Below are 27,161 nucleotides of genomic sequence, written 5' to 3' on the forward strand. Positions count from 1 at the left end.
GATGGATTTTTGTGTGAAGGAAAGACCCAAAAGTGATCAGCGTCTCCATCTGCCATAGATCAAACACACTTTCAGAAAGTGCAGCCTGAAGAAAGGTTACGTCAGCTTTGACAGGGAAATGTCATTGGTGAGGATCAAATGTACCCCCCCCCCCCCCCAAACTGTAATCAATGCTGCTTCACCAATACAACCTATAAAATATATAACATAAAGATATGCAACACGCACGACTAAACATTAAACAATAAAATCTGAACTAGCGCTTCTGGTCCTGTGATGGTTGATGACACATGCAATGCGTTTGTTGCAATCCTGGTTCCAGTGGCCTTAATCCATACACGGCTTTTCAAAATGTCACAACTGGTTTTGTAATTGTTTTGTGTGAAATATTAAAGTTTATAAATAAGTGTTTTGGTGCAACACATTCTTCTAAAATCTGGTTTTATTCTGGCATGTTGAATTAGTGCTCGATGTATGCGCCGGTGTCTTTTTGAGATGTAACACAGAGGTTTAAATGTTGATGTTTTATTAAAATGATTTAGTCACCATTATGGTGATCAGTGTTTCCTTTAGTTGGGCAGTTTCACTCTTGTTTTTTTTATGTAGGTTTGTGGTCTTTGTAGTTTTTACCAAAACATATCATTTGTTGCAAACCAAGCCAGAAACAAAGACGATCCGGTGATATAGTTTTCTTCTTAAATATGAGAGTCATGAGTTATGATGTAAAATATTATTCAAAAAGAAAGGAAGTTACCATGTAGATCAGTGGTTGTGTGGATTTGACAAATATTTAGACGGTTTAATCTTTAAGCCCTAATTAATGTTTGAAGTAATATACATAAAGTAGTATTAGGCTATAGTGAAAATAAATACATTTTAGTTTTACCCAGAAACATACATTACATGTGCATTAATAAGTAATGTGTATATAGGGTTTCCTTCAGAAAATCTTGCAGAGGCACAACAATAATTTCATAATAATAACAAAAAAAAGTTGTAGTGGTAAAGGAAGAATTGCTTTAATAATAATGTAAATATTTAAAAAAAATAATGTTTACAGTAATGTAAAGTTTTATGTGTAGTGAAGTGCTGAAATTGTTAAAATACACTATGTTAGTACTCCTACAGGGGGCGCTCGACATAATAAAAGTAATAAAACATGGAGAGACTCTCAAACCTCAGAGTGAAAAACTTTATTGATAAAGGAAAGCAAACACAAATGACAAATGAACAGCTGTAGTAAAGTGAGATCTGTGTGTTTTATCTGAGAGAAATGTGTCGTGTTTAGTCAGTAAAAGAGCTTCAGTATTAGAGACGTCTGATCTGAACAATAATAACACTACAAGACGTGTGAGACTTTAAGTGAGATTGGAAGTCATTTTAAAGCCACAATCAAATATGAATAAAAAAAAATGTATTTACAAAGACAACCACTCACATTTGACAATGAGCACTGTTGTATTTTCTATACCGCTGTAACATCTTATCATCCTAAAACATCCCCATAGCCTATACCAATCATACATTGCTCTCACCTGCAGGTTAAAGATGTCAGGCGTTGCTCAAGGGTCGTCGGCGGTGTCCTTATAACCAGCTCAATCTCCAGTTCGAGTGCACTGATCGCTAATATCAATATCTAAACTACAACCAATACAGATATTTCAGGAAAAAAATCACTCTGACACCTGATTTAAAAGGTTTCTCGAATCACCACAGAATGGTTTCGTTTTACTCAAAGAAGTTTCAGAATAATACAAAGACGATAATCCAAAAGGCAAAAATAACAGAACACAGTGTAAGTCTTCACCCGAGGCGCGGCCCCTAAAAACCCTGGACAAAGCTCTTTATACTCGGACATATCCTGGGGCACGGCCATGAGAAGATACGACTGACATTACAATATAATAAATCCTTATGAGGTAAAAACTCGCCTTGGACTAAAGCAATTATAATATTTGTCCTAAGCTACTACAAGTTTTGCAGCAAGCACACACACATTTCTCTGGTCTTTCTTTGCAGCGGACACTTGAGGCCTAGAGCCCATCAAAACCACACAACTCTTATTTTAGCTGACAGTCCGCTTGAACTTCCTCTTTTTAAAGATTTCATAGATTATCAAACTGTTAAACTTGTTAAAGAAAACATTTTATCACTTCTAAACAAGAAAATAGAAAACCATACTCACATCTAAAATATTATGTTTTGTATTATGCTCTGTTTTAAGAAATTCTCTTGCAAGTTGAACATTTCACAATTTGAGCATTTTGACCTTCCAGCATAAAACTTCTAACATCATTCATTAATTTCTTGTTCAACTTTTCCATTTGTCTGATGACTCTTATCATCTGCTTGCTCCTCCAGATCAGCCCTCCACCTGAAGAATGACAGTAGCCACGCCCACCAGAGCAGCGAGGACCAATCGGATCACAGCTTCAGTAGAACCACAACAGTGGACAGAGTCTCTGCTGTTGACAGGTACAGGCAGAGCTGGAGAACATGACAGAAAAAAGATTAATAAGAACAAAACTAATCAACAATCTTATTTTCGGTTCAATCAGTGTTGAAATGATCTCTACTCACCGACAGAAACACTGAATGCTTTTAATGAGTATCTGTCTGAAACACTCATCTCTAGTGTATAATCTCCATCATCTTCAGTTCTGATGTCTGTGATGGTCAGAGATCCAGTTTGATTGTCCAGCTTTAGTCTGTCTCTGAATCTCCCATCAAGAACATCATCATATACAGTGAATCTGTCGTCCCGTTTATTGATTTCAGCTATTACAGTGTCTCCAAACCACCACCGAATCACATTATCATCCTTTATTTCAGTGAGATTAGAGTTTAGAGCGACTGAATCTCCCACCATCACTGATATTTCTTCTGTATCACCAAACAGAGAACAAATAGAAGCAGAGTTACGTTAAATTAATGAACCAAGATGAGGACTCAAGTCCGAAATGGATAGGTCTTTATTAATGAAATAAACATAATCAAAAACCCACAAGGGGGGGAAAACATAATAATACTCAAAACAAACATTCCGGAGAAAGAAGCAGATCACTGAGAAGGGAGCTGTGAAACAACGTACCAACAAAGACTGAACACAAGGGCCCTCATTTATCAATCTTGCGTAGAAACTGGTGTATATGTTGGCGTAAGATTATGCTTACACTCCTCTCACCGCCTGATTTATGAAGCTGTGCGTACCTCTGCAATCCAGGTGTATGCAATACTTGGCCTTGATAATGTGGCGGCTGAAACCGATCGTCATTAGAATAACACACCCCTATATATTCAAGTCTCCGCCTCCCCCACACCCTCATTTTACGCCATGGACAAACAGAAGACGGCAAAGAAGCGAAACTTCTCCGACGTGGAGATCGGGCGCGCTCAATCATCTCACTAGTCCACTAGTCAGTGCACTGATTAGGACATAAGTCAATGGGCTGACTCCCTGATCAGTGCCCATTGAGACCATCACCAGGGAAGTGGAAAAAAACCCCGAAATTGTTTTATTTAGGAGTTTAAAGAGTAGAATTAAAGGCACCTACAAAAACAAAAACAAATAAAGGCACCTACAAAAACATTCTTCTTATTATTATTATGATTATTATTCTTAATGACACTTGTTATTTAGAAGAAGAATGTCGTTTTTATTGATTTTATTATTATTTAAAAGAAGAAGGCTCATTTTTATTATTTTGTCAGTCTGAATTATTTTAGTCCCAGTCCGTGCTCAGCTGCCGGGCCAGGCGGGCCTGAAACGTCAAAGCGCACCGGCTCGACCGGAGGAATACAGGCCTACAAATCAAACGCTTTGGTAAAGTCACAAAAATTAAACATTGACGTTCATGTTGCTCAAAAATAAACACTGAATGTTGTTGTTGTGGTTTTTAACAGTGGGTCATATAGCATATCTTGTCAGTGCGTTTGTGGTGTTAGGAATTGTTTTTCTGCGCATTTTCCCACTAACTCAAACCTGTGTACACCACCTCCTGAGCTGGCGTAGGATTTGAGCGTGCCGTACGCCAACGTCCATATTGATAAATCTCAAAGTCACCGTGGGTTTGGGTGTACGCAAGGTGTACGCTGGAAATTTGGTGTACGCACTTTTGATAAATGAGGGCCATGGAAACTATAAAGTGGAATAAATCAGCAGGGAACAGGTGGAAGAAATCAACACTAATCAGATAACAAGGGGAGTTCCCAATTCGCATACTATCCATCCTAAATAGTATTCGAAAATAGAATTAGTATTTCCCAAATCGTAGTATGTTGAAAAGAGTATTTCAAAGATTCTCGGATGGTTTACTATTTCCGGTCCGAATTCGAAGTGCGGGGCGACACACTCCAAAGGCTGATATTGCCCACAACCCATTGCGAGTTGGACGAGGATTTGATTAGAACTACAAACGCGGATAAAAAGAGTTAAAAACTACAAATATGGAGGATGTGCGAGTTCGACGGTTAAGTAGAGAAGTTTAGATAAAGGGGTTTGAGACCATTTATTCAGTGTTGTCCACATTATATTTCACCTGCAGCAGCATTGAGAACTTTTTTAATGACAAGTTTGGCCATTAACTTTTAAATGTATCATTATTAGAGGTCGACCGATAGTACCGAGAGTAGACCGATACTGATAACGATATCTAGGTTGGCCCTCACTTGCCGATAACCTATTAATCGACTGATAGTTTTTAAAAAGATACTAGATTAAAATATTATAATAATAATACATAAAATAACAGGTAGGGGTGCAACGGATCGAACTTGATCCGTGATCCGAACGGATCACGATCCACGGTTCGGAACGCACGTGACCCGCGGATTTATTGCGTTTTTTTTGTTTTTTTATTTTGCGGATTCATCTTATTTGTTTAGCAATCGCAGAGTAAAAGACTGTTTCATTTGCCGATATTGCTTTTTAAGTATTTTTTTTCCTTTAAACTCGCAGAGTTTCAGTGAAACTAAACACAGCAGTCGTTCACGTGAAGGCATAATCAGTCAACAATGGCTAGCGGAGGCGCAGAAGAATTTTAAAAACCTCCCGCATCATTCACATCGCATGTATGAGAGCATTTTGGCTTCCCCGTGAAATATAATGATGACGGAAGGAGGGCGGTGGACAGGACTGTAACAGTAGGTAACGTTACTGTGGCAGCATGAAAAGTGGCATTACATCGAGCATGGCTATCTGAAGCGACACCTGCTGATGCCCGTTTCACACACAGCGTAGTCTGTTTGCAGTGCGTGTTTTTTTCCGTACCATGTTAACAGATTACAGTTTTCACACTGCACGCAGTGTCGGTCCGTCAGTGCGAAGTGCCGCGATCGTTTCTGCACCGAGTCTGTTTTGCTGTGCTGAACGCGCTGAATTAAAGGCATAGCGCGCTGTCTGCATCAAAACAAACAGGTATTGATGCGAAAATCTAGTAATTTCCCCACATATGCCTAATGTAAGTGTACTTTATTTCAAAGTCAACACATGGCTTTTTGCCTTGGGTAAAGCAAGAAAAGGGGCCTTTTAGCTTTAGGTGAACAAGTGAAATAATGGAGAGCACTCTTTTCTGGAGGTGAAAAAAAAACAACTTCTCTATGAACTGCAGGATTTCTTTTAAAAAGATTTTAAAAAATGAAAGAAAAAACGAGTTGGCTGTTTTTGTCTATTGTAAGTTCTAATTTAAAATGTTTGTTCCCTTTCGTTCAGTCACTCCGACGTAACGTCAGTGACTGACGAATGGGGGTTTCGCTTAGAAGCCTATCATCTCCGAGACTAGAAAGCGCCCAATGGCAGTGCCAATGCCATGGGCATGCGAGATTTGCATGCGTAACTCCGCCTACCCACGTGGGTATATAAGGAAGTAGCTGGCATCATCGCATTATGTTTTAATGCTTCGGAGCCAAGGGTTACACACCTTTCACTCCTATAAGCCTTCTGAGTTAAGTCAGTTCTTCGAGACGATCAGGATCTTCCAGACGGTGTTGGTGTTCGGCGCGTTCCAGCGGTCACATACTTCCTGCCTGCTGGTCAGACGATTAGTTTCCAGTTGGTGTGTGGTCCCCTGGGCGCTTCGGCATCGACTGCGAGGTTAATCCTCTCACAAAAGAGCTCACACGTGGCACGTCCTTTTCAGGATGTCTCGCCCGTGTGCTTCTGGGTGTGGCCGGTCTCTACACTCTTCTGATGGGCACTCGCACTGTCTGGCATGCTTGGGCTTCCAGCATGCTCAGGCGGCACTAGTGGATGAGTCATGTTCTCACTGCGGGAACATGGCCATCTCCGTGTTGCGGTCGAGACTCAATGATCTCCGTGCGGCCGCCGGAGTGAGAGTCCCCTCCGTCACCCCCCGATCTGACGTGTCCGCGGCCTCGGTCTCATCCGGTCTGCGGGGCGTCTCTTCGGCTGGTGGCCAGGGTGACCTGAGGGTGATGGTGTGGAACACAGCTCCGACGCTCATGCCTCGTCCCACACCCCCCTCTGTTGCACCGGTACTCGCGAGCGTTGTGATGGAGCCCGCGGCCTCGGTCTCGGCCGGTCCGCGGGTTTCGTTCGGCGCTCCAGAGGAGGACGAGATGTCGGTGACCGCATCACAAGGTGGGCTAGAGTCCTCCGAGGATGATGATTCGGCTGTGCTGCCACCTCCGGGCGCGCCAGCATTGTCCGAGTCGGACCCAGAGCTGACAGCCATGCTTGCCCGGGCAGCCGCGGCGCTCGGTCTGGAGTGGAACCCTCCACCCCGGCCGGAGCGTTCGCGGCTTGACGATTGGTTTTTGGGTGCACCACGTCAGGACAGCCGTCCTGCCGTGCCCCCAATTCCTTTCTTCCCGGAAGTGCATGAGGAGGTTGCGCACTCGTGGAGGGCCCCCGTGTCATCTCGCGAGCGTTTGGCAACCTCTTCCGCCTTCGCCGCCCTCGATGGGGCGGTGGCTAGAGGGTACACTGGGGTCCCCCCGGTGGAGCATTCTGTGGCGATGCAACTGTGTCCCCAGAGCGCCTCCTCCTGGCGTGGCAATCCTCAGCACCCCTCCAAGGCCTGTAGATTCACATCTTCCATGGTGTCGAAGACCTACAGAGCTGCGGGGCAGGCCGCCGCTTCTTTGCATGCCATGGCAACCCTCCAGGCCTACCAGGCCAAGTTGCTGTGCGACATGCACGAGGGTGGAGCCGACCCAGGGCTCAGAGATGAGCTGCGTGCCGCGACCAACCTCGCTCTCCGGGCGACGAAGGTTACCGCACGCTCCCTGGGCCGGGTGATGTCCACATGTGTGGTCCAGGAGAGACACCTATGGCTCAACCTGGCCGATATGCGGGACGCCGAGCGGACTCGTTTCCTCGACGCCCCATATCCCAGGCTGGGCTATTCGGCGGCGCGGTCGAGAGCTTCGCCCAACAGTTCTCGGCCGCCCAGAAGCAGACTGAGGCTATCAAGCTCATACTGCCCCGGCGGCCCGCTGCTGCACCCCAAGCGCCGCCGGCACAGTCGCCTCAGCTGCCTCGCCGCCGAGGGCGGCCTCCTGCGGTCCCCCCCGCTCCCACGCGGCCACAGCAGCAGCCTTCACCCGGGCCGCGCCGCGGAGCGCGCCGCAAGAAGCCGCCCCAGTCCGCGCCAGCCCCGCGGCCCGCTAAACGCCAGGCCAAGCGGCGCTCCTGACGCGGACAGCTCAGAGATGGGCAGTTCTTTCCAGGAGACGGCAGCAGGGCCGCTCCTTCCCCCGGTGGAGGGCCGGGGGAGAATCTTTCGTTCCGCTGCTGCCCCCTGGGGTGGCAGCACCCTAATGTGGTTAAAGAAAGAACTGACAAACCCATCTCTGAGCACCCAGAGACCGGTGACGGCAGTGCGCGAGTGTGTAATTGCGCTACAGTTGCCATGGTGAATCAGTGACTCTGTGATCCGTGAGTATGTAATTGTGCTCTAGTTGCCATGGTGAATCAGTGACTCTGTGATCGGTGAGTGTAATTGCACTATAGTTGCCATGGTGAATCAGTGACTCTGTGATCCGTGAGTATGTAATTGTGCTCTAGTTGCCATGGTGAATCAGTGACTCTGTGATCGGTGAGTGTAATTGCACTATAGTTGCCATGGTGAATCAGTGACTCTGTGATTGGTGAGTGTGTAATTGTGCTCTAGTTGCCATCGTTAATCAGTGACTCTGTGATCGGTGAGTGTGTAATTGTGCTCTAGCTGCCATGGTGAATCAATGACTCTGTGATTGGTGAGTGTGTAATTGTGCTCTAGCTGCCATGGTGAATCAGTGACATTGTGATCGGTGAGTGTGTAATTGTGCTCTAGCTGCCATGGTGAATCAGTGACTCTGTGATCTGTGAGTGTGTTATTGTGCTCTAGTTGCCATGGTGAATCAGTGACTCTGTGATCGGTGAGTGTGTAATAGTGCTCTAGTTGCCATGGTGAATCAGTGACTCTGTGATCGGTGAGTGTGCAATAGTGCTCTAGTTGACATGGTGAATCAGTGACTGTGATCGGTGAGTGTGTAATTGCGCTACAGTTGCCATGGTGAATCAGTGACTCTGTGATCCGTGAGTGTGTAATTGTGCTCTAGTTGCCATGGTGAATCAGTGACTCTGTGATCGGTGAGTGTAATTGCACTATAGTTGCCATGGTGAATCAGTGACTCTGTGATTGGTGAGTGTGTAATTGTGCTCTAGTTGCCATCGTTAATCAGTGACTCTGTGATCGGTGAGTGTGTAATTGTGCTCTAGCTGCCATGGTTAATCAGTGACTCTGTGATAAGTGAGTGTGTAATTGTGCTCTAGTTGCCATGGTGAATCAGTGACTCTGTGATCTGCGAGTGTGTAATTGTGCTCTAGTTGCCATGGCGAATCAGTGACTCTGTGATCGGTGAGTGTGTAATTGTGCTCTAGTTGCCATGGTGAATCAGTGACTTTGATCGGTGAGTGTGTAATTGTGCTCTAGCTGCCATGGTGAATCAGTGACTCTGTGATCGGTGAGTGTGTAATTGTGCTCTAGTTGCCATGGTGAATCAGTGACTTTGATCGGTGAGTGTGTAATTGTGCTCTAGCTGCCATGGTGAATCAATGACTCTGTGATTGGTGAGTGTGTAATTGTGCTCTAGCTGCCATGGTGAATCAGTGACATTGTGATCGGTGAGTGTGTAATTGTGCTCTAGTTGCCATGGTGAATCAGTGACTCTGTGATCGGTGAGTGTGTAATTGTGCTCTAGTTGCCATGGTGCATCAGTGACTGTGATCGGTGAGTGTGTAGTTGTGCTCTAGTTGCCATCGTTAATCAGTGACTCTGTGATAGGTGAGTGTGTAATTGTGTTCTAGTTGCCATGGTGAATCAGTGACTTTGTGATAGGTGAGTGTGTAATTGTGTTCTAGTTGCCGTGGTTAATCAGTGACTCTGTGATCCGTGAGAGTGTAATTGCACTATAGTTGCCATAGTGAATCAGTGACATTGTGATCGGTGAGTGTGTAATTGTGCCGTTTGAGTGAGCCATGAGCAAGCACCCTTCAAGGGTTGGTTTCACCTGGCTTGATGAATCCGTGACTGCTCATCCTGGCTTGGTCTTTGTGCTAAGTCATTTATCCTGGATTTCTTAATTCTACTTTTGTGCAATAGGCCTCTGATGACAAGATCACTAAGATATCCCGGCTTAATCCCTTATCCTAGTTGTGCAATAGGCCCCAGGTGCCCGTTCTTCTTACCTCACTTAATACATCCGAGATGATCTGACAGATCCCAGATCTTTTAATCGTGATAACTGATCTCTGGCTAATTTGGTTCTTCAAATGAATTTGCGGATTGGATTAATATATCTGGATTAAGTTATCTGAGATCACTGCTCGTGTCTGTGTTCCCTGAAGAGGCCAGATGATCGATACTCGAAACCACGATCAGCAATGCAGCGATTGGCTGGCGTCAAGACAACGCAATGACATCATATAATTAAAAAAGCCACCTGGCAAACAACTTGTCAAAGAAAAAAAAGAACCTTTAGAAGGAAACCGACAAACGAACAAACCAACATAAAAGTTAGATAAATGAAATGTGCACTGTTCTGATGAACATGATTCCTAATTATTTATATTCACGATTTTATATTTGTACACAGTTTACATTTTTATTTTAATGTTGTAATTTCATTTTTAATTCAATTTGAAGCAGATTTGTTATGTGAGAATATTAATTAAAGTTTTTTAACAGTCAACACCAAATTATCTCTATCTCTTGCGCTGCATTAAGCCACTCTCATAATATCCGTCATCTCTCAAATTAATGCACGACGGAGATTAACTGCACATTTGGAATAATAGATGCATTCAATACAAAAATAGATCTCTCTTCTATAATAATTGGTATGAAAACAACATTGTGTTAGTTAAACAACTCTTAAATTTAAACTGTATTTTATTATCTTATGGTGAATTTTTGGATACATTTGTACAGTTTGTAAGAGCGTGTGGAAGTGATTCTTCTGAGGCAGTATATGTTCAAGACAGCATGTTTTTAGGAGACATTGACATTCTGAAACTCAGTTGTACTAATAAACATATTAGGGATATTATAACAGGTAAACAGATACTCATAAAAGTTTATTGTGGAACAGTGTATTTAGGAATATAAACTGGAATAAAGCTTGGTGTATTTGTGAAGCATACTGCTTAAATAATGTTACATTTAACATTTTACATGATATATATCCAGTTAAAAATGTAAAAGAGAGGTTTAATTTTGATATTGATTATTCATGCAAGTTTTGTTCAATTGAAAAATAATCTATTATTCATCTCTTTTGTGATTGTATATACACTAAGATTTTTTGGGTGGACATTGAACATTTCATTAGAAGGAAAACAAATGTTATATTTAAATTAAATAATTTTGATATATGTATATATTATTCCAATGAACATGATAATAATAATAATTTCACCTTTATTGTACAACTTTTTATTATTTTGGGAAAATTTCATATACACAAGAAGAAATGGTCAGGATCCAAGCCACATTTTCTTCAGGAGACTAAGGACTATTGCACCAGTTTAAAGAATATTATGAATTTAACAGCAAGAAAGACTTGTAATATTCTTAAAGAATATAATTTGATAATAATTTTGATATAAATATAAATATAATTTTGATTGATTTATCAAGGTTTGTATACTCTGGCATTTTTTTTATTTCATTGTTCTTTTTTATTATGTTTTTTTATTTTATTTTGTTGTTTATGTGTATTGATATATTTTCTTTGCTGTATTTTACGTTTTTTTCTGGCAATAAAAACAAACAAAGATTAACTGCACAATGTGTGTAAACCTCCAATACATCTATAAAGTAATTATTCCATCACAATTCACAAATTAATCTCTCAATTAAGTGACTGTGACAGTATTATACACAAATTTTACACAACATTAAAATATTATTTTCAAATAAACTTTTATATTTATTATTATTTTAATTATTATTGCCCCTGGTTCAGTAATGAACTCTGGTGATAAAGTAGCAGTGGCTGGGACAGATTTTAACATCACCTCAAGATGCGATCTAATCGTGTTTACATGAAATAAGCTCCCGAGCAGGTTTAAGCTAACGGACCTGTTGCTTTGACAGCAAGTCCAGGATGAGCTTCGAAGAACCAAACGATCCGAGATCAAGCCAAATCGTCAACAATCAAATCCAGCGAACTGAGTTAGGCACGTACGAAGAAAAGGCCCCAGGACAGGCATGTGACAAACAGAGTTTGTAGCAAAGAGAGATTTTAAAGTCCTCATGGAAACAAAGCGATCTTATTTACTTTGTTGGCACATATGACAGGTTTTAGGATGAACATTTAATCCGTGCAAGTTAATACACAGAAAAAAAATTGTTTGCCGTGGTAATCTTTAATCAAAGTCTGAAAACTAGCTTCCGTTCTGGAAACGGTGTTCCTTCTCAGCTGATGTCAGTTTGACGGCTTGCGTTTTAAAATGCGTAACCACTCCCCTCTACACTGTAAAAAAATATTTCGAAAAAAAGTTACCTGGTTGCCTTAAAATTTATTTTGAGTTCATTGAAATTAAAATTTTGAGTTAGTACATTGAACATTTTTTGAGATTCGACAACCTTTATTAAAAGATTATTAAAAGATTTTGTAAGCATGGGTGTGTGTGTTATTTCTGATGACGCAGTGAAACATGCCAAATTGTGCTATTTTCATGATTTATCACATTTTTTATGTGGTTAAGATACAAACATATTTTGAGTTTCTATTTATTAAACTAATTTCCTTCATTGTATCAACTCAAATTTTTTATTTCAATAAGCTCAAAATTTTAAGGCAACCAGGTTACTTACTTTTTTAAGTTATACCAACAAAAAACACCACAATTTTTTTACAGTGTACCGTTCATCTGCTATGAGCGAGAGATGGAGAGGAGGAGCGCCAGGGCCGGCTCTAGCTCTTTGGTTGCCCTAGGCGAGATGGAGTTTTGCTCTTTTTCCGTCCCTGTGCACCCGCGGGTTTAGACGCCTCATTTTTGATGAACGCGCAAGATGAGCACTTGCCTGACCTAACGCCTGAACTAATAATCAATAATCACCATCAATTCAATCCAGTAATCAGGTTGATAAGTAATTAAACGTGTGGCTGAGGGGGCGCCTTATGATGATCATGTTTCATGAACATTAGGCTTGTTTGAGATGAGCAAAATCTGCGCAGAACCGATCACCAGTGATCAGCACGAGATGCATGCCGGTTAGAAATGTGTCCGAGGGCGGTCCGCCTTGCTCTGATGTCATGCCGACGTATGTCAAAAATCTCTCGCGATGGCGAGGCGGACGTGTCGGATTCTGCAGTCGAGCGCAGTTGCTCTTCACCGACTGCGCGGAGCAAAAGCACGATGGGAAACGACTTGCTGACGACACAGCTTAATGCTTATTGGTTTAAACAACCGTGATGTAGGGTTGCTTTTTAAAATATTTGATTTTAAAACTCTGATATCATGTTTTAATGTGTATAAATTATGTGTGGATATTCCCAAACTCTCGGACAGTGCGATCTCTCTGTGGGTTAGGCTATGTGATGTCATATTATGTTTTCATATTAATAAAAATATATAAAAACGTGTGTAATTAAAACAAAAATGCTTGATAAACAGGCCTTTCGAAAAGGAAATAACAAAAACTTTGGGTGTCTTGTTCATAATATTTATTCTCATATAAAAGCAACAGAACTTAAATTACATCCAGTTTATCAGCAACAGAGCGCACGAGTGTGAATCCCGCGATATCTGCAACTGATCTCGCAGGCGTCTGATCCACTACGAGAGGAGAGAACTGTCCGGCTTGCCTGCACTTTTTTCACTCCTCCCCTCACTGCAGCCGCCTAGTCTCGCCTTTATTTCAGGCGAGGCAAGGTGCATCTCAAACAAGCCTATTATGTTGTATTTCGCTTGTTCCGATGATATGCTTAATGGGAAGTAATGGGCGGCACTGGAGCGCGCTCGCGCCCCTAACACAATTGTCGCCCTAGGCAACCGCCTAGCTCGCCTATAGCAAACGCCGGCCCTGAGGAGCGCGGAGGTAAAAACCTGCCCTCTGTTCAATATTCCATTTCAGGAAATATGTCACGGCACTGAAGAAAACTCACTCGCTACTTCCGGTTCAGTGGGACTTTAAATAACTTAAAAGTAATTTTATAAAAGTAAATAATTGTATATATTTACATTTCAAATAAATAATACAATAAAACAAAAACAGACAAAAAAGAAAAGCAAAGTGGGATTTTGATTAATAATTCTATCTGGTGATTAAAATATAAAATGGTGAAACTGATATTTAACTCACCAAAGACGGCGAGAAAGAACTCAGTGATCATATAGTTGATCTCTCGTTCATAAAGTCCAGTATGTTCAGTTCTGGTGTTTGTGATCGTCAGAGATCCAGTTTGATTGTCCAGCTTCAGTCTGTCTCTGAATCTCCCATCAAGAACATCATCATATACAGTGAATCTGTCGTCCCGTTTATTGATTTCAGCTATTACAGTGTCTCCAAACCTCCACTGAATCACATCATCATCCTTTATTTCAGTGAGATTAGAGACTAGAGCGACTGAATCTCCCTCCGTCAGTAACACTGACTTCACTGATCCTGATACAAACACACACAGGGTTTGTCAGATTCATTCTGTGAAATCACTTCATAATGTTTTCCTAAATCAAATAGTTAAAATGTCTGTTTGAAATAAAAAAGATCATAAAATGATAAAGGAAACAAAAATATGCATTAATTAATTAAATTTGTCAATAAAAAAAAAATAGGTGAAACAAAGTTTTTTAATCTCACCATAGACATAGACATCGATCTGTTTCTTTATCTCACTGTTGATCGCTACTGAATAAAGTCCAGCTTCTTCAGGTCTGATGTTTGTGATGGTCAGAGATCCAGTTTGATTGTCCAGCTTCAGTCTGTCTCTGAATCTCCCATCAAGAACATCATCATATACAGTGAATCTGTCGGCCCGTTTATTGATTTCAGCTATTACAGTGTCTCCAAACCTCCACTGAATCTCATCATCATCCTTTATTTCAGTGAGACGAGAGTTTAGAGCGACTGAATCTCCCTCCGTCACTGACACTGACTCCACTTCCTCTCCATCACTTAACACACCTAAAGAACAGAGTTTTCACAGATTAAAGCTTTAAAATCACTTGATCTTGGTTTGAAGTTTCACTGAAATACTCCTAAGCATTTGAATGTGATAATAATATTCTGCAACAGTGCAAAGACAACAAATGAAAAGAGATATAGATTTACATAATATGGAACAATAACTCAATAAAAAGACATTTACTTAATTGTTGTAACAAGTTCTAGGCTGAATGGTAACACTTTAGAATATTTGTTACAAACGCCAGTGAAGCTCCTCGATCGGCCACCAGAGGTCTTAATCTCCAGAGGATTAGATGGACTACACTTCCCAAGCGCCCACATGCCAGGCGTCTTCATTGACTTTGTATTGTGTCCATTTGAGTCTGCCTCCTTGTCATTTCTGACTTATAACAAAAAACAGAACAATGTCTAAAAGCTGATTTGTGACAAGGTGTATAGCAAACAAGCCAAAAAACACAGAACTACATTTTTATGAGCTACCAAACCATAAAAGTCAGACTTTAAAGCGATACTCCACCTTGTTTTCATATTAAATTGTTATTCCCTTAACTAAAACAAATTGATACACACCTCTCTCTCTTCAGTGTGTGCTCTTAATCTCTCTGAGGCGCGGTGACGATCTGATAGCATTTAGCTTAGCCCACTAAGCCCAGTTCCAAACAGAGATCAAGTTAGAAGTGACCAAACACCTCCACGTTTCCCCTATTTAAATACAGTTACATCAATAGCTGAACGATCAAGTATGATGACACAAAATAAAATGTGGCGCTTTTCTAGGCGGATTAAAAAGGAGAACTATAATGTATGGCGGAATAGCACTTTTGAGAGTCTTCGACTCGGCGCAGTAAAAAGTCACACCTGAAAAATCCTCCCTCAAAATTTCCCTCTCACTCGTTCATTTCCGTCAATATGAGGAGAGGATTTTTCACGAGTAACTTTTTACTGCGCCGAGTCGAAGTACTCTCAAATGTGCTATTCCGCCATACATGATTAAGTATACTGAGACAAGAGAGGTATGTATCAACTCGTTTTAGTTAAGGGAATAAAAGTTTAATATGAAAAAACTGTGGTGTATCCCTTTACGGAGACAGAAGTGGATACAGGCAATAAGACGTCAAGCTTCAGCGGGAAGAATAGGTCAATTTTGGGATCCTGACACTCAGTATGCCTATGTGTGCAGTAAACATTTTGTCACAATTAAGTCAAATATCCAAATGTCAGTTTTATACATTATATTTCCTGTCGCTGATGACGTTCCCCTCCAGGGGGCGTAGTTCTCCATGTAATATAGCATGTGCCGCTCTGTCTCAATGGCCTGTATCCACTTTTGTGTCCTTAAACGCTTGTTTTTTGGGTCGACAGCTTATAAACACTTCTGTTTTTTTTGTGGCTTGTTTGCTGTACACATTGTCACATATCAGGTTTTTAGATCTTGTTCTGGTTTATGTTTTTTGTTATAAGTCAGAAATGACAAGTAGAATGCCTCACGCAACACAAAGTCAATGAAGACGGTGGGTTTGTTTTCCCCCTCGAAACGTGGTTTTCAGATTCCTCTTTCTCAATGCTCACTCCTCGTGAAGTATTGTTTGCCCCGGTTGCGATTCTGAGCAGAGATTTGTGATTGTCCTCCCATGTATTGATCTTGCTTGGATTATTGATCACTGTTGTCTTGCTGCTTGCCTGTAACCGATTGTTTGCCTGGACTGTAACTTTTGATTGTTTTCTGCCTGCCCTAACCATTTGCCACTGACACTGTGGTTTATACTGGAGATTCGACCCACGTCTGCCTGTACTGCGAACTTGCTGCTTGTCAATAAACTGCAAATGGATCCCGATCAACCGGGGGGTGAAATACTCAGTTTCAGTCAATCTCATGTCAATCTGGAGTACCTATAGAGTAGTACTGCATCCTCCGAATAATGAGGTGTATCGTGTGGGCGGAGTTTAAGAATGACGAGGTGTATGGTGTGGGTGGAGTTAAAGAATGACGAGGTGTATCGTGTGGGCGGAGCTAAAGAATGACGAGGTGTATCGTGTGGGCGGAGCTAAAGAATGACGAGGTGTATGGTGTGGGCGGAGTTAAAGAATGACGAGGTGTATCGTGTCGGCGGAGCTAAAGAATGATGAGGTGTATTGTGTGGGCGGAGCTAAAGAATGACGAGGTGTATCATGTGGGCGGAGCTAAAGAATGATGAGGTGTATCGTGTGGGCGGAGCTAAAGAATGACGAGGTGTATCGTGTCGGCGGAGCTAAAGAATGACGAGGTGTATGGTGTGAGCGGAGCTAAAGAATGACGAGGTGTATGGTGTGGGCGGAGTTAAAGAATGATGAGGTGTATGGTGTGGGCGGAGCTATAGAATGACGAGGTGTATCGTGTCGGCGGAGCTAAAGAATGACGAGGTGTATCGTGTCGGCGGAGCTAAAGAATGACGAGGTGTATCGTGTCGGCGGAGCTAAAGAATGACGAGGTGTATCGTGTCGGCGGAGCTAAAGAATGACGAGGTGTATCGTGTGGGCGGAGCTAAAGAATGACGAGGTGTATCTTGTCGGTGGAGCTAAAGAATGACGAGGTGTATCGTGTCGGCGGAGCTAAAGAATGACGAGGTGTATCGTGTCGGCGGAGCTAAAGAATGACGAGGTGTATCCTGTCGGCGGAGCTAAAGAATGACGAGGTGTATCGTGTGGGCGGAGTTAAAGAATGACGAGGTGTATCGTGTCGGCGGAGCTATAGAATGACGAGGTGTATCGTGTCGGCGGAGCTAAAGAATGACGAGGTGTATCGTGTGGGCGGAGCTAAATAATGACGAGGTGTATCGTGTCGGCGGAGCTAAAGAATGATGAGGTGTATCGTGTCGGCGGAGCTAAAGAATGATGAGGTGTATCGTGCCGGCGGAGCTAAAGAATGATGAGGTGTATCGTGTCGGCGGAGCTAAAGAATGATGAGGTGTATCGTGCCGGCGGAGCTAAAGAATGACGAGGTGTATCGTGGCGGCGGAGCTAAAGAATGATGAGGTGTATCGTGTCGGCGGTGTCGGCGGAGCTAAAGAATGATGAGGTGTATCGTGTCGGCGGAGCTAAAGAATGACGGTGTATCGTGTCGACGGAGCTAAAGAATGACGAGGTGTATCGTGTCGGCGGAGCTAAAGAATGACGAGGTGTATGGTGTCGGCGGAGCTAAAGAATGACGAGGTGTATCGTGTCGGCGGAGCTAAAGAATGACGAGGTATCGTGTGGGCGGAGCTAAAGAATGACGGTGTATCGTGTCGGCGGAGCTAAAGAATGACGAGGTGTATCGTGTCGGCGGAGCTAAAGAATGACGAGGTGTATCGTGTCGGCGGAGCTAAAGAATGACGAGGTGTATCGTGTGGGCGGAGCTAAAGAATGACGAGGTGTATCGTGTGGGCGGAGCTAAAGAATGACGAGGTGTATCGTGTGGGCGGAGCTAAAGAATGACGGTGTATCGTGTCGGCGGAGCTAAAGAATGACGAGGTGTATCGTGTCGGCGGAGCTAAAGAATGACGAGGTGTATCGTGTCGGCGGAGCTAAAGAATGACGAGGTGTATCGTGTGGGCGGAGCTAAAGAATAGGCTTGTTTGAGAGGCGCCTTGCCTCGCCTGAAATAAAGGCGAGACTAGGCGGCTGCAGTGAGGGGAGGAGTGAAAAAATTTCAGGCAAGCGGGACAGTTCTCTCTTCTCGTAGTGGATCAGAGACCTACGAGATCAGTTGCGGATATCGTGGGATTCACACTCGTGCGCTCTGTTGCTGATAAACTAGATGTAATTTAAGTTCTGTTGCTTTTATATGAAAATAAATATTATGAACAAGACACCCAAAGTTTTTGTTATTTTTTCCTTTCGAAAGGCCTGTTTATCAAGCATTTTTATTTTAATTACACATGTTTTTATATATTTTTATTAATATGACAACAGTCACATAACCCACAGAGAGATCGCACTGTCCGAGAGTTTGGGAATATTCACACATAATTTATACACATTAAAACATGATCAGAGTTTTAAAATCAATTTTTTTAAAAAGCAACCCTACATCACGGTTGTTTAAACCAATAAGCATTAAGCTGTGTCGTCAGCAAGTCGTTTCCCATCGTGCTTTTGCTCCGCGCAGTCGGTGAAGAGCAACTGCGCTCGACTGCAGAATCCGACACATCCGCCTCGCCATCGCGAGAGATTTTTGACATACGTCAGCATGACATCAGAGCAAGGTGGACCGCCCTCTGACACTTTTCTAACCGGCATGCATCTCGCACTGATCACCGGTGATCGGTTCTGCGCAGATTTTGCTCATCTCAAACAAGCCTAATGACGAGGTGTATCGTGTGGGTGGAGCTAAAGAATGACAAGGTGTATCGTGTGGGCGGAGCTAAAGAATGACGAGGTGTATCGTGTGGGTGGAGCTAAAGAATGACGAGGTGTATCGTGTGGGCGGAGCTAAAGAATGACGAGGTGTATCTTGTGGGCAGAGCTAAAGAATGACGAGGTGTATCGTGTGGAGCGGAGCTAAAAAATGACGAGGTGTATCTTGTGGGCAGAGCTAAAGAATGATGAGGTTTATCGTGTGGGCGGAGCTAAAAAATTACGAGGCGTATCGCTTGGGTGGAGCTAAAGAATGACGAGGTGTATCGTGTGGGCAGAGCTAAGGAATCACAAGGTGTATCGTGTGGGTGGAGCTAAAGAATGACGAGGTGTATCGTGTGGGCAGAGCTAAGGAATCACAAGGTGTATCGTGTGGGTGGAGCTAAAGAATGACGAGGTGTATCGTGTGGGCAGAGCTAAAGAATGACGTGGTCTGTAGAAGTGATGTAGAAGTTGTGACGTCCTCAAGCGTGGAGAAGTAAGCGTTTCTCTAATAAACCATGGCTATCAATCAGATTCAACTAATTCAGATATGATCCAGAATCAGATCCGGAGGCTGAAACAACATCAGGACGTCCGTCTCTGTGGTATGGACTGTATTTAGTGGCCTGTCAACATTTGCGTTTGTTTACTCGTGGTTTATGAGGATATGATTCGTTTTATGGAGTATTGTATGCAACTAAACCTTAGCAGTAGCAAGCAAAACGGTTTTGCACTTCAGACTAGTGTAATGTTGTACAGAGAACAACAATGGAGTAACATTAGCACATTTGAATGAAGAAGCACGCTTTGTGAGAACGCTAGGTTTATGTTTGGGTGGTTTTACAATAAACAAACTGACACCTATAGTGGTCAGCTAAACAAATGTATTTAAACACACACCATAGATCGCATGCTCCATTGATAAATTAACTAATGTTATACACGATTGTGTTGTTCACTGATGTTTACTTACACGACGATAGCCAATAACACAGACATTTGAAGCAGTTTTACTCACCGCCTGCTTCTAAAGCACGACCGTGAACCTTTATCGCTGGGATCACTCCGTCAAAAACACACTTCTTTGGTAACATTGTTGATATCCTGAAGTCCTGACAGCAGTGACCGTGGAGATTTTTCTGCGTTCAAATCGGTTCAAATGTAGCGCTGCCTTCCCAGAATGCTATGCGGGCGCATTAAAGTCACTTGACGTCACCCATAGGAATGAAGTGGAGCGCGGCGTGACAGAAGTGTTGCACGGATGAGTGAAGCTTGAGAGCAGTGTTTATGAGTGTTGAGTATCTTTGACACAGAAATACTCCATCAAATGTCCAACATTAGTTTTTGAAACTTTGTTAAAGACTTGGATTCCCATCCTAAACATAGACAGTGTAAAAAGCTCAGTATGCATGAAACAGCATTCCCCCCCCCCCCCCCCCCCACAACCCTTTAATAAATAACTACACAGGAACAAATGAGTAACACTATTAGCATTATATAACTACAAACCAACAAAAAACACTGATTAATTGATAAGTAAGTAAAAATGTCCAGTCGAATGTAATAGTTCACTATTAGCTAATGAGGAATTACTATTTTTACTCCCAGAGGACAACAAGAACTACTATGGGTGTTGGAAGCAAAAAAATGTGGGTGGGTCCTCCCCCAGAAAATGTTACTGTAGATGCTATTTGCATTAAGTACAAAGATCCCGTCTTGTTTACTAAAAGACTGGTTAGACCAGACAAAATTGGGGAAGACACTAAATCATTAACAGTGACAATAGTTTAAAGCCAAGTGGCAACCTCCTTCCAGTTTCTCTTGTAAGCCCGCCCAAATCGTCCCAATTGAGGCTAATGATTGGAGGGTGAAGGTCTCCTGCACGTTCGCTATTTTCAGTTGGGCAAAGGGATTTAATTCCATTTTCTCTTTATCTGAACCATTTTATGACCTCGAATTTAGTTTAGAATGCCAACTGGTTATTTGGTAATTTATATTTAATAGTTAACACACATTTAATTATTCTGTTTAACCCTTTGTTGAAATTATACCCATTCATAATTGACTAGAGATAGTTACTAGGGGTGTCACGGTTCGGTTCGGTACGGTTCGGTATGTTTTAGATACAGCAAAAAGAAAAAATTGGCAGAAATTACCTTTTTTTATTATTATTTTATTAAAACTAACAAAGTATGATTTTTTGTTGTTGTATGATTTTACCCATCTTCTATGTAGTTACAGGAATAAGACATTAGCTCTTTACATTAGCGTGTGCGGTGCGTGTTGCGTTGCGTGTGCGTTGCAGGAGCCCCACACCCTGTAGTGCTTTACATATGCTGCGTTTGCAGTCCGCAACTGATCCGCTGTTGCATATCACAAACACAGCATTTATTCATTATTTTTTATTTAAAATCCAAAAGTTTTTACTGAACATGCCTCGTCAGAATTCCAATTTTCTTTGTTTACTCTTTAATAGAAGTCAGGTTACGTAGCCTACTACATTTAAACAACATTTTATTAAATTCATTTATTCATATTTATATACTTTAAAATTTAGCTCACACAAGTGGCAAAACATTTAAACATAGTTTATAGCCTTAAATCACAAACATTTTAAATTAGAAACTTACAATAGTCTATTCAAAAACAGCCGACTCTAGTCTTTACTTTCGTTTTTACACCCTTTTAAAAGAAATCCTGCAGGTCAAAAAGAACTTTGCTTTTCACCTCCAAGAAAGTACGAGTGCTCTCCATTATGGCACTTTTTTTTAACCTAAATGCCAGGTAAGGTGTCGTTTTGTTGCTTTACTTGAGAAAAAAAAAGCCATGTGTTGACTTTGAAACAAGAGTATATTTTAAATGAGATGCATCTGTGGTGAAATTACTAGATTTTCGCGTCAGTACATGTTTATTTTAATGCGAACAATGTTCTACCACTTTAATGCAGCAACGCAGCGCAGCAATAAATAGACTCGGTACGAAAACGATCCGTGCACTGCTGCAGACGCAACGCTCCTGGAACAGACTGACGGACAGCACCCGCGTGCAGTTTGAAAGCTGTCATCCGTTAACATGGGTACGGAAAAAAATACGCACCGCACACGCACTACAGACGGAGTATGTGTGAAACGGGCGTTAGGTCTCATATCCGCGGCTATAAATGGACCACTCGCCGCGGTGATGTCTTTTGCCATTTGAATAAGTTGGAAATGTCTGTCTAAATGCTGCGGGGATAGTTTGTGGGATAGTTTGTGGCTGTTTCTCCTTTTTATCGTCTTGTTGTTGGCGTAAAGACAACAAGATCGTCTTGTTGTCGGCTTTGATTGACATGACATGAATTATTCCCGCTGCTGTACCATCAGCAAATGCGACATACCGTTGTTTTTTAATCCATCAATCTTGCCAACACCATCATAGCTTACAGAGAATCCAAAGTTCACCCAAACACCAGACCTGTTGGTTATTGGAGGATCTTCTATTTCTGGTTTGTTAAACGCAATTGCCATTTTGCCACGAGCATTCAGCGTGTAGCCTACTGAGTAAGCGAGCACCTGACTGAGCAGCCTAAAACATATTTGGTGTTTTTTTTTCTTTCACTTCGGCGGTGTCAGGGGCATTGCCTGTTATGTCGTTTTGGTTATTGGGCTACCTTGTTGAACGCATATTATTATATTTCACACACTTTTTTATTTTCCAAATCTAATTAATTAGTCCAAGAACCGTTCGGTACATAATGCGTACCGCGTACCGAACCGAAAGCCTCGTACCGAACGGTTCAATACGAATACGCGTATCGTTACACCCCTAATAGTTACTAATTCCAGAGTAAATCAGAATAAATAATTTATTAACAGTCGGGTAAATGCATAAAGCAATTACATGATCAATTCAAAGATAATCCATACATAACATCAAATACTCTAGAGTTAAGAATAAAATATGGATACCTGACTTCAGAAAATGACATAATGCTGGCTGACCCATATAAAGATTTGGCCCTAATCATATCTCTTTAAATACCCAGAAGAGAGAATAAAGGGTACCATGATTGAACATTGACTTTTTAACAAAAGCTGTATGTCAAAGGGAAAACAACTTTAACTTGTCTTTATCTTAAAACATACCATACCCTTGTATTTAACAGAGACGTTTTTAATGTTTTAAGACATCTAAAAAAGCTCAAATGTATGTGAAATACAATCTTTGTTTAACAAAAAACTGATTTCAATGATCTTATACTTGTCACTGCTATTCCTATGACATACCCCACTCATATTAAAAGGTTCAAGCACATTTGAAACATTCTTTGATTGTTTTCAAACATTTACAAAAACACACACACACACAAAGTTACCAAAACAGTCATAAATTCCTTTGGGGGGGGGGGGGGGGGGGTATAGGAGTAGGGGAGGTAATAAAACAGATGGTCAAACTGATATTCATAAAAACAGGTTTCCAGAAATTGTGTCCAGGAACAGGTGTTCAGTCCGGTGGGAGGGAGCGGGGGAAGGAGGGGGGTTATGGAATTTGTATGACCCCATCAATCAATCAAATCTGACACATGGTACCCTCTATTCTCTCTCCCAGACAAAGATGCAAAACTCTTTCAAATGTAAGCATGAGTTGACAATGGGAATTTGCATTAATCAAGTCCTATAGACCTGTATTGACGGCAGGAGGTAGAGAACATTTGGCCGGAGACACGTCCATCACACATTAAGCAAAATATCTCTAAACTCTTAAAGCATTGACAATATTTTGGTTAACTCCTGTGGGGATGAGATCTCTGTACCAATCACACTGAGACATTTATATGACACCAAACATGTATTATACTGTATATTAATTGTTCATATTAAACTGTATAGTTTGTGGGTGAATTTTTTTGTGATCTCAGCGTGAAAGGAAGTTGGGGGAGAGAGAAAGATGTAGGGGAGCGCGGGGCACAACCTAACGTGGGGTTAGTTGTAACGCACGGTTTAACCCGTTCCACACATGCCAAGATGACGAAACTTTGTGTATTTACTAGTTGCCATATCATATAGTGAAAAAATAGCGCCTAAAAAATCTTTGGAAGATATTAGAACATTCATTTTACAATTTTAATATAGCAAAAATTAAATAATATATTAATATATGACGTGACCCGCGGTTTAAATCTCAGTCGCGCAGGTGGGGTGTGTTATAACTGCGTTACAGTGAGCCCCTATTAGAACTATATTATATTCTATAGTTTTATGAATTATTTTTGAGAAACCATGAGGTAAGGGTAAATAATGACTGAGAGTCTATGTTCAGAAATTATTCATTATTATTCTGTTTTTAACTATGCTGTATCATAAATCAAAAATGTGTGTATTTTTTATGATATAAAAAATGCCATTCTTTTATTTCCAAAAGTAAATAATTGTATTTTATTCATAAAATATTTTAGTTTGTTTTGGATCTTTTTTTATAATATCAGATAACATTTTAATCTGTCAGTTGCTCATGTTATAATGTACCCCACCTATGGGGCATGTTGTCACACTTCACTTCCATTCTTTTTGGGTAAATCAAGAAAAAAGTATACACTGTATTAAAGGGGGGGTGAAACACTCAGTTTCAGTCAGTGTCATGTCAATCTTGAGTACCTATAGAGTAGCATTGCATCCTGCATATCTCCGAAAAGTCTTTATTTTTTTTATAATTATATAAGAAAGATGCGCTGTTCCGAGTCTTTCCGAAAAAAGCCGAGCGGGTGGGGGCGTCGTGTGAGCGGAGCTAAATAATGACGTGTGCTCGCTGCTGCTATTGTGTTGAGTCGAGTGCATCGTAAAGCTGTGTCATCCCTAACAGCGGGAAAAAAACTTTATTCAAAATAAAAATATGGCTTTTAATCAGATACAGCCATACATCTATGATCCGGAATCAGACCCAGAGGCTGCAGTTGAACAGGAGCAGCAGCAAAAACGACTAGAGCAGGACGTCTCTATGTGGTACAAGTTATACACAAACTTTATAATATGCTTAGCGGCTTGTGTTATTTACATATTTATACTTGAATTATATCGTCGTATTTTTGTCTTAGAAGGTGTACAAGTGGGAAGTGCAGTTGTGCACGTGTGTGTGTGTTTACGCGTGGTTTGTGTAGACAGTAAGCGGACTGGTTTTGCACAGCAGGCTAAGTTAGTGTGTACATAGAAAGACACGGAATAGTAGCGCATTTGAATGAAGACGCGCGCTTATTTAGTTCAACATATTTCCCCACTTTTTGTGTATTGTTGTTTGGAGTGCTTACAATATACAAACATAAAGTTACACATATAGTGGCCAGCTAAACAAATGTACACGCACTACACATCGCATGCTCCATTGATCAATTAACTATACGTGATCATGTTTGGGCTACTTGATGAGCATAGACACAGACATTTGAAGCAGTCTCACTCACCGCCTGCGGTTCTAACGTTGGGACCTTTATCGTTGGGACTGCTCCATCCTTCAGCATTAGGCGATTGGGAAAATCCGGCGTCGAGCTGGGCCTTGTTTATGAAACAGTCGGCACCGAAATGCAGCGAACAGATATAAACATTCGCGCAACTCAGTTGCTGATCCGGAAAAGCAAATTACATCCACTGTTGCCTTAACGCGGGGTTTTTGGGGAATCTGTGCAGGACTGTCTTGGTCTGGCAACCAAAAACGCACTTTTTTGGTGACATTGTAATTGTGCACATCACCTGTGTGCAGCGCAGCCTACGAGCCAGCGCTTTGATGGGGGTAGCCTGTTGCTTTCACTCTCTCCCTCTCTCTCTCTCTCTCTCTCTCTCTCTCTCTCTCACGCTCTCTCCCTCTCCCTCTCTCTCTCTCTCTCTCTCTCTCTCTCTCTCTCTCTCTCTCTCACGCTCTCTCTCTCTCTCTCTCTCTCTCTCTCTCTCTCTCTCTCCCTCTCTCTCTCTCTCACGCTCTTCCGGTAGAATTGTCCGTACGGCCCATACAAGGAAATTCCGCCCCCATTAACGTCAAAGGGGACGCATGATCGCAAAAAACTTGCCGAAACTTATGACTAACCGGAAGTAGTATTTTTGACAAAGAAATACTCCCATCAAACGTCCACCTTAACTTTTGAAACTTTGTCCATGTTTAGTATGGGAATCGTCTCGGTTACGTATGTAACCCTCGTTCCCTGAAGGAGGGAACGGAGACGTACGTCAGAACTGAACCGACGAATGGGATCTTACTTTAGAGACCAATCCTACTTCGAGCATCTAACAACGAGCCAATGAAATTTGGCATGCGATCACGCATTCCACGCTCCGCCCCGCAGCGCGGGTATAAATAGGAAGTGGAATGGTAGATCAGCGCTTTTCCTACTGAGGAGCCGAAAGGTGACCGGACTCCCAGCGGAAGCACAGCATCTGGCGACGGGACGTACGTCTCCGTTCCCTCCTTCAGGGAACGAGGGTTACATACGTAACCGAGACGTTCCCTTTCAGTCGGTCACGTTCGACGTACGTCAGAACTGAACCGACGAATGGGATCCCTATGGAAAACGCCAGGATGCTGGCCCTTCCAGCGTCCTGCTTGAGCGCACTGCACCGTCTAGTATGGTACGGAAGTCAGGGCTCCAAGCAGGGAGTACAGTCACTGCTGTTTCTGCAAGACCCACTCAGAATGACTATTGGATAACGCTGGGAAAGCGTGCCTACCTCGTGCTTGAGAGAGAGGGTACGCTGCGGGGCCACGTCCTTCAGGGAAGGAGAGGTGGCAGAATACACATAAGGACTAACCTGGCAGGGTAGTGCAACATATGGCAGTCTCTGGGGTGGTTCCAGCCTGACTGAAGGGGGGAAAGAACACGCCCAGAGACGACAGAGCGGGCTCTGTCGAGGGAAAGACACGGGGCTAGCCCGAAGGGTAGCTGATACCGTGGAAGAATACACATATGGGGTTGCCGTGAGGGAACCGCTACATATGGAACCCAGCCTACAGCCACGTTTCACAAGCATACGGGTGCAGGCCTGGCGTCAGACGGTCCGCAACGTCTGGCACCGGAGGGGTGACGGAGGAGCTCGACAGGGTTAGCCGGTTTCCCGGGGAACACAACTGGAGACAATAGACGCACGTATCCGGCCCAGAGGGCGGGAGTGGCGTTTCGCAAGCCGACACTTAGAACGGGCACTTAGC

General features: G+C 42.4%; 1 protein-coding gene across 1 annotated transcript in view; it reads right to left on the bottom strand.

Moving 5' to 3' along the window:
• Positions 1-1,583: 1,583 nt before the first annotated feature.
• Positions 1,584-27,161, bottom strand: part of LOC137075755 (uncharacterized) — a 32,638-nt gene continuing 7,060 nt past the window's right edge. The window contains exons 2-5 of the mRNA XM_067444686.1: positions 14,313-14,636; positions 13,815-14,117; positions 2,581-2,883; positions 1,584-2,487 (exon numbers count right to left, since the gene is read on the bottom strand). Of these exons, the coding sequence (XP_067300787.1) occupies positions 2,363-2,487; positions 2,581-2,883; positions 13,815-14,117; positions 14,313-14,636 (1,055 nt within the window). The 3' untranslated portion in view covers positions 1,584-2,362. The remainder of the gene's footprint in view (positions 2,488-2,580; positions 2,884-13,814; positions 14,118-14,312; positions 14,637-27,161) is intronic.

Source organism: Pseudorasbora parva, chromosome 5 (assembly GCF_024679245.1).
Source record: "Pseudorasbora parva isolate DD20220531a chromosome 5, ASM2467924v1, whole genome shotgun sequence".
In the NCBI taxonomy this organism is placed as follows: domain Eukaryota; kingdom Metazoa; phylum Chordata; class Actinopteri; order Cypriniformes; family Gobionidae; genus Pseudorasbora; species Pseudorasbora parva.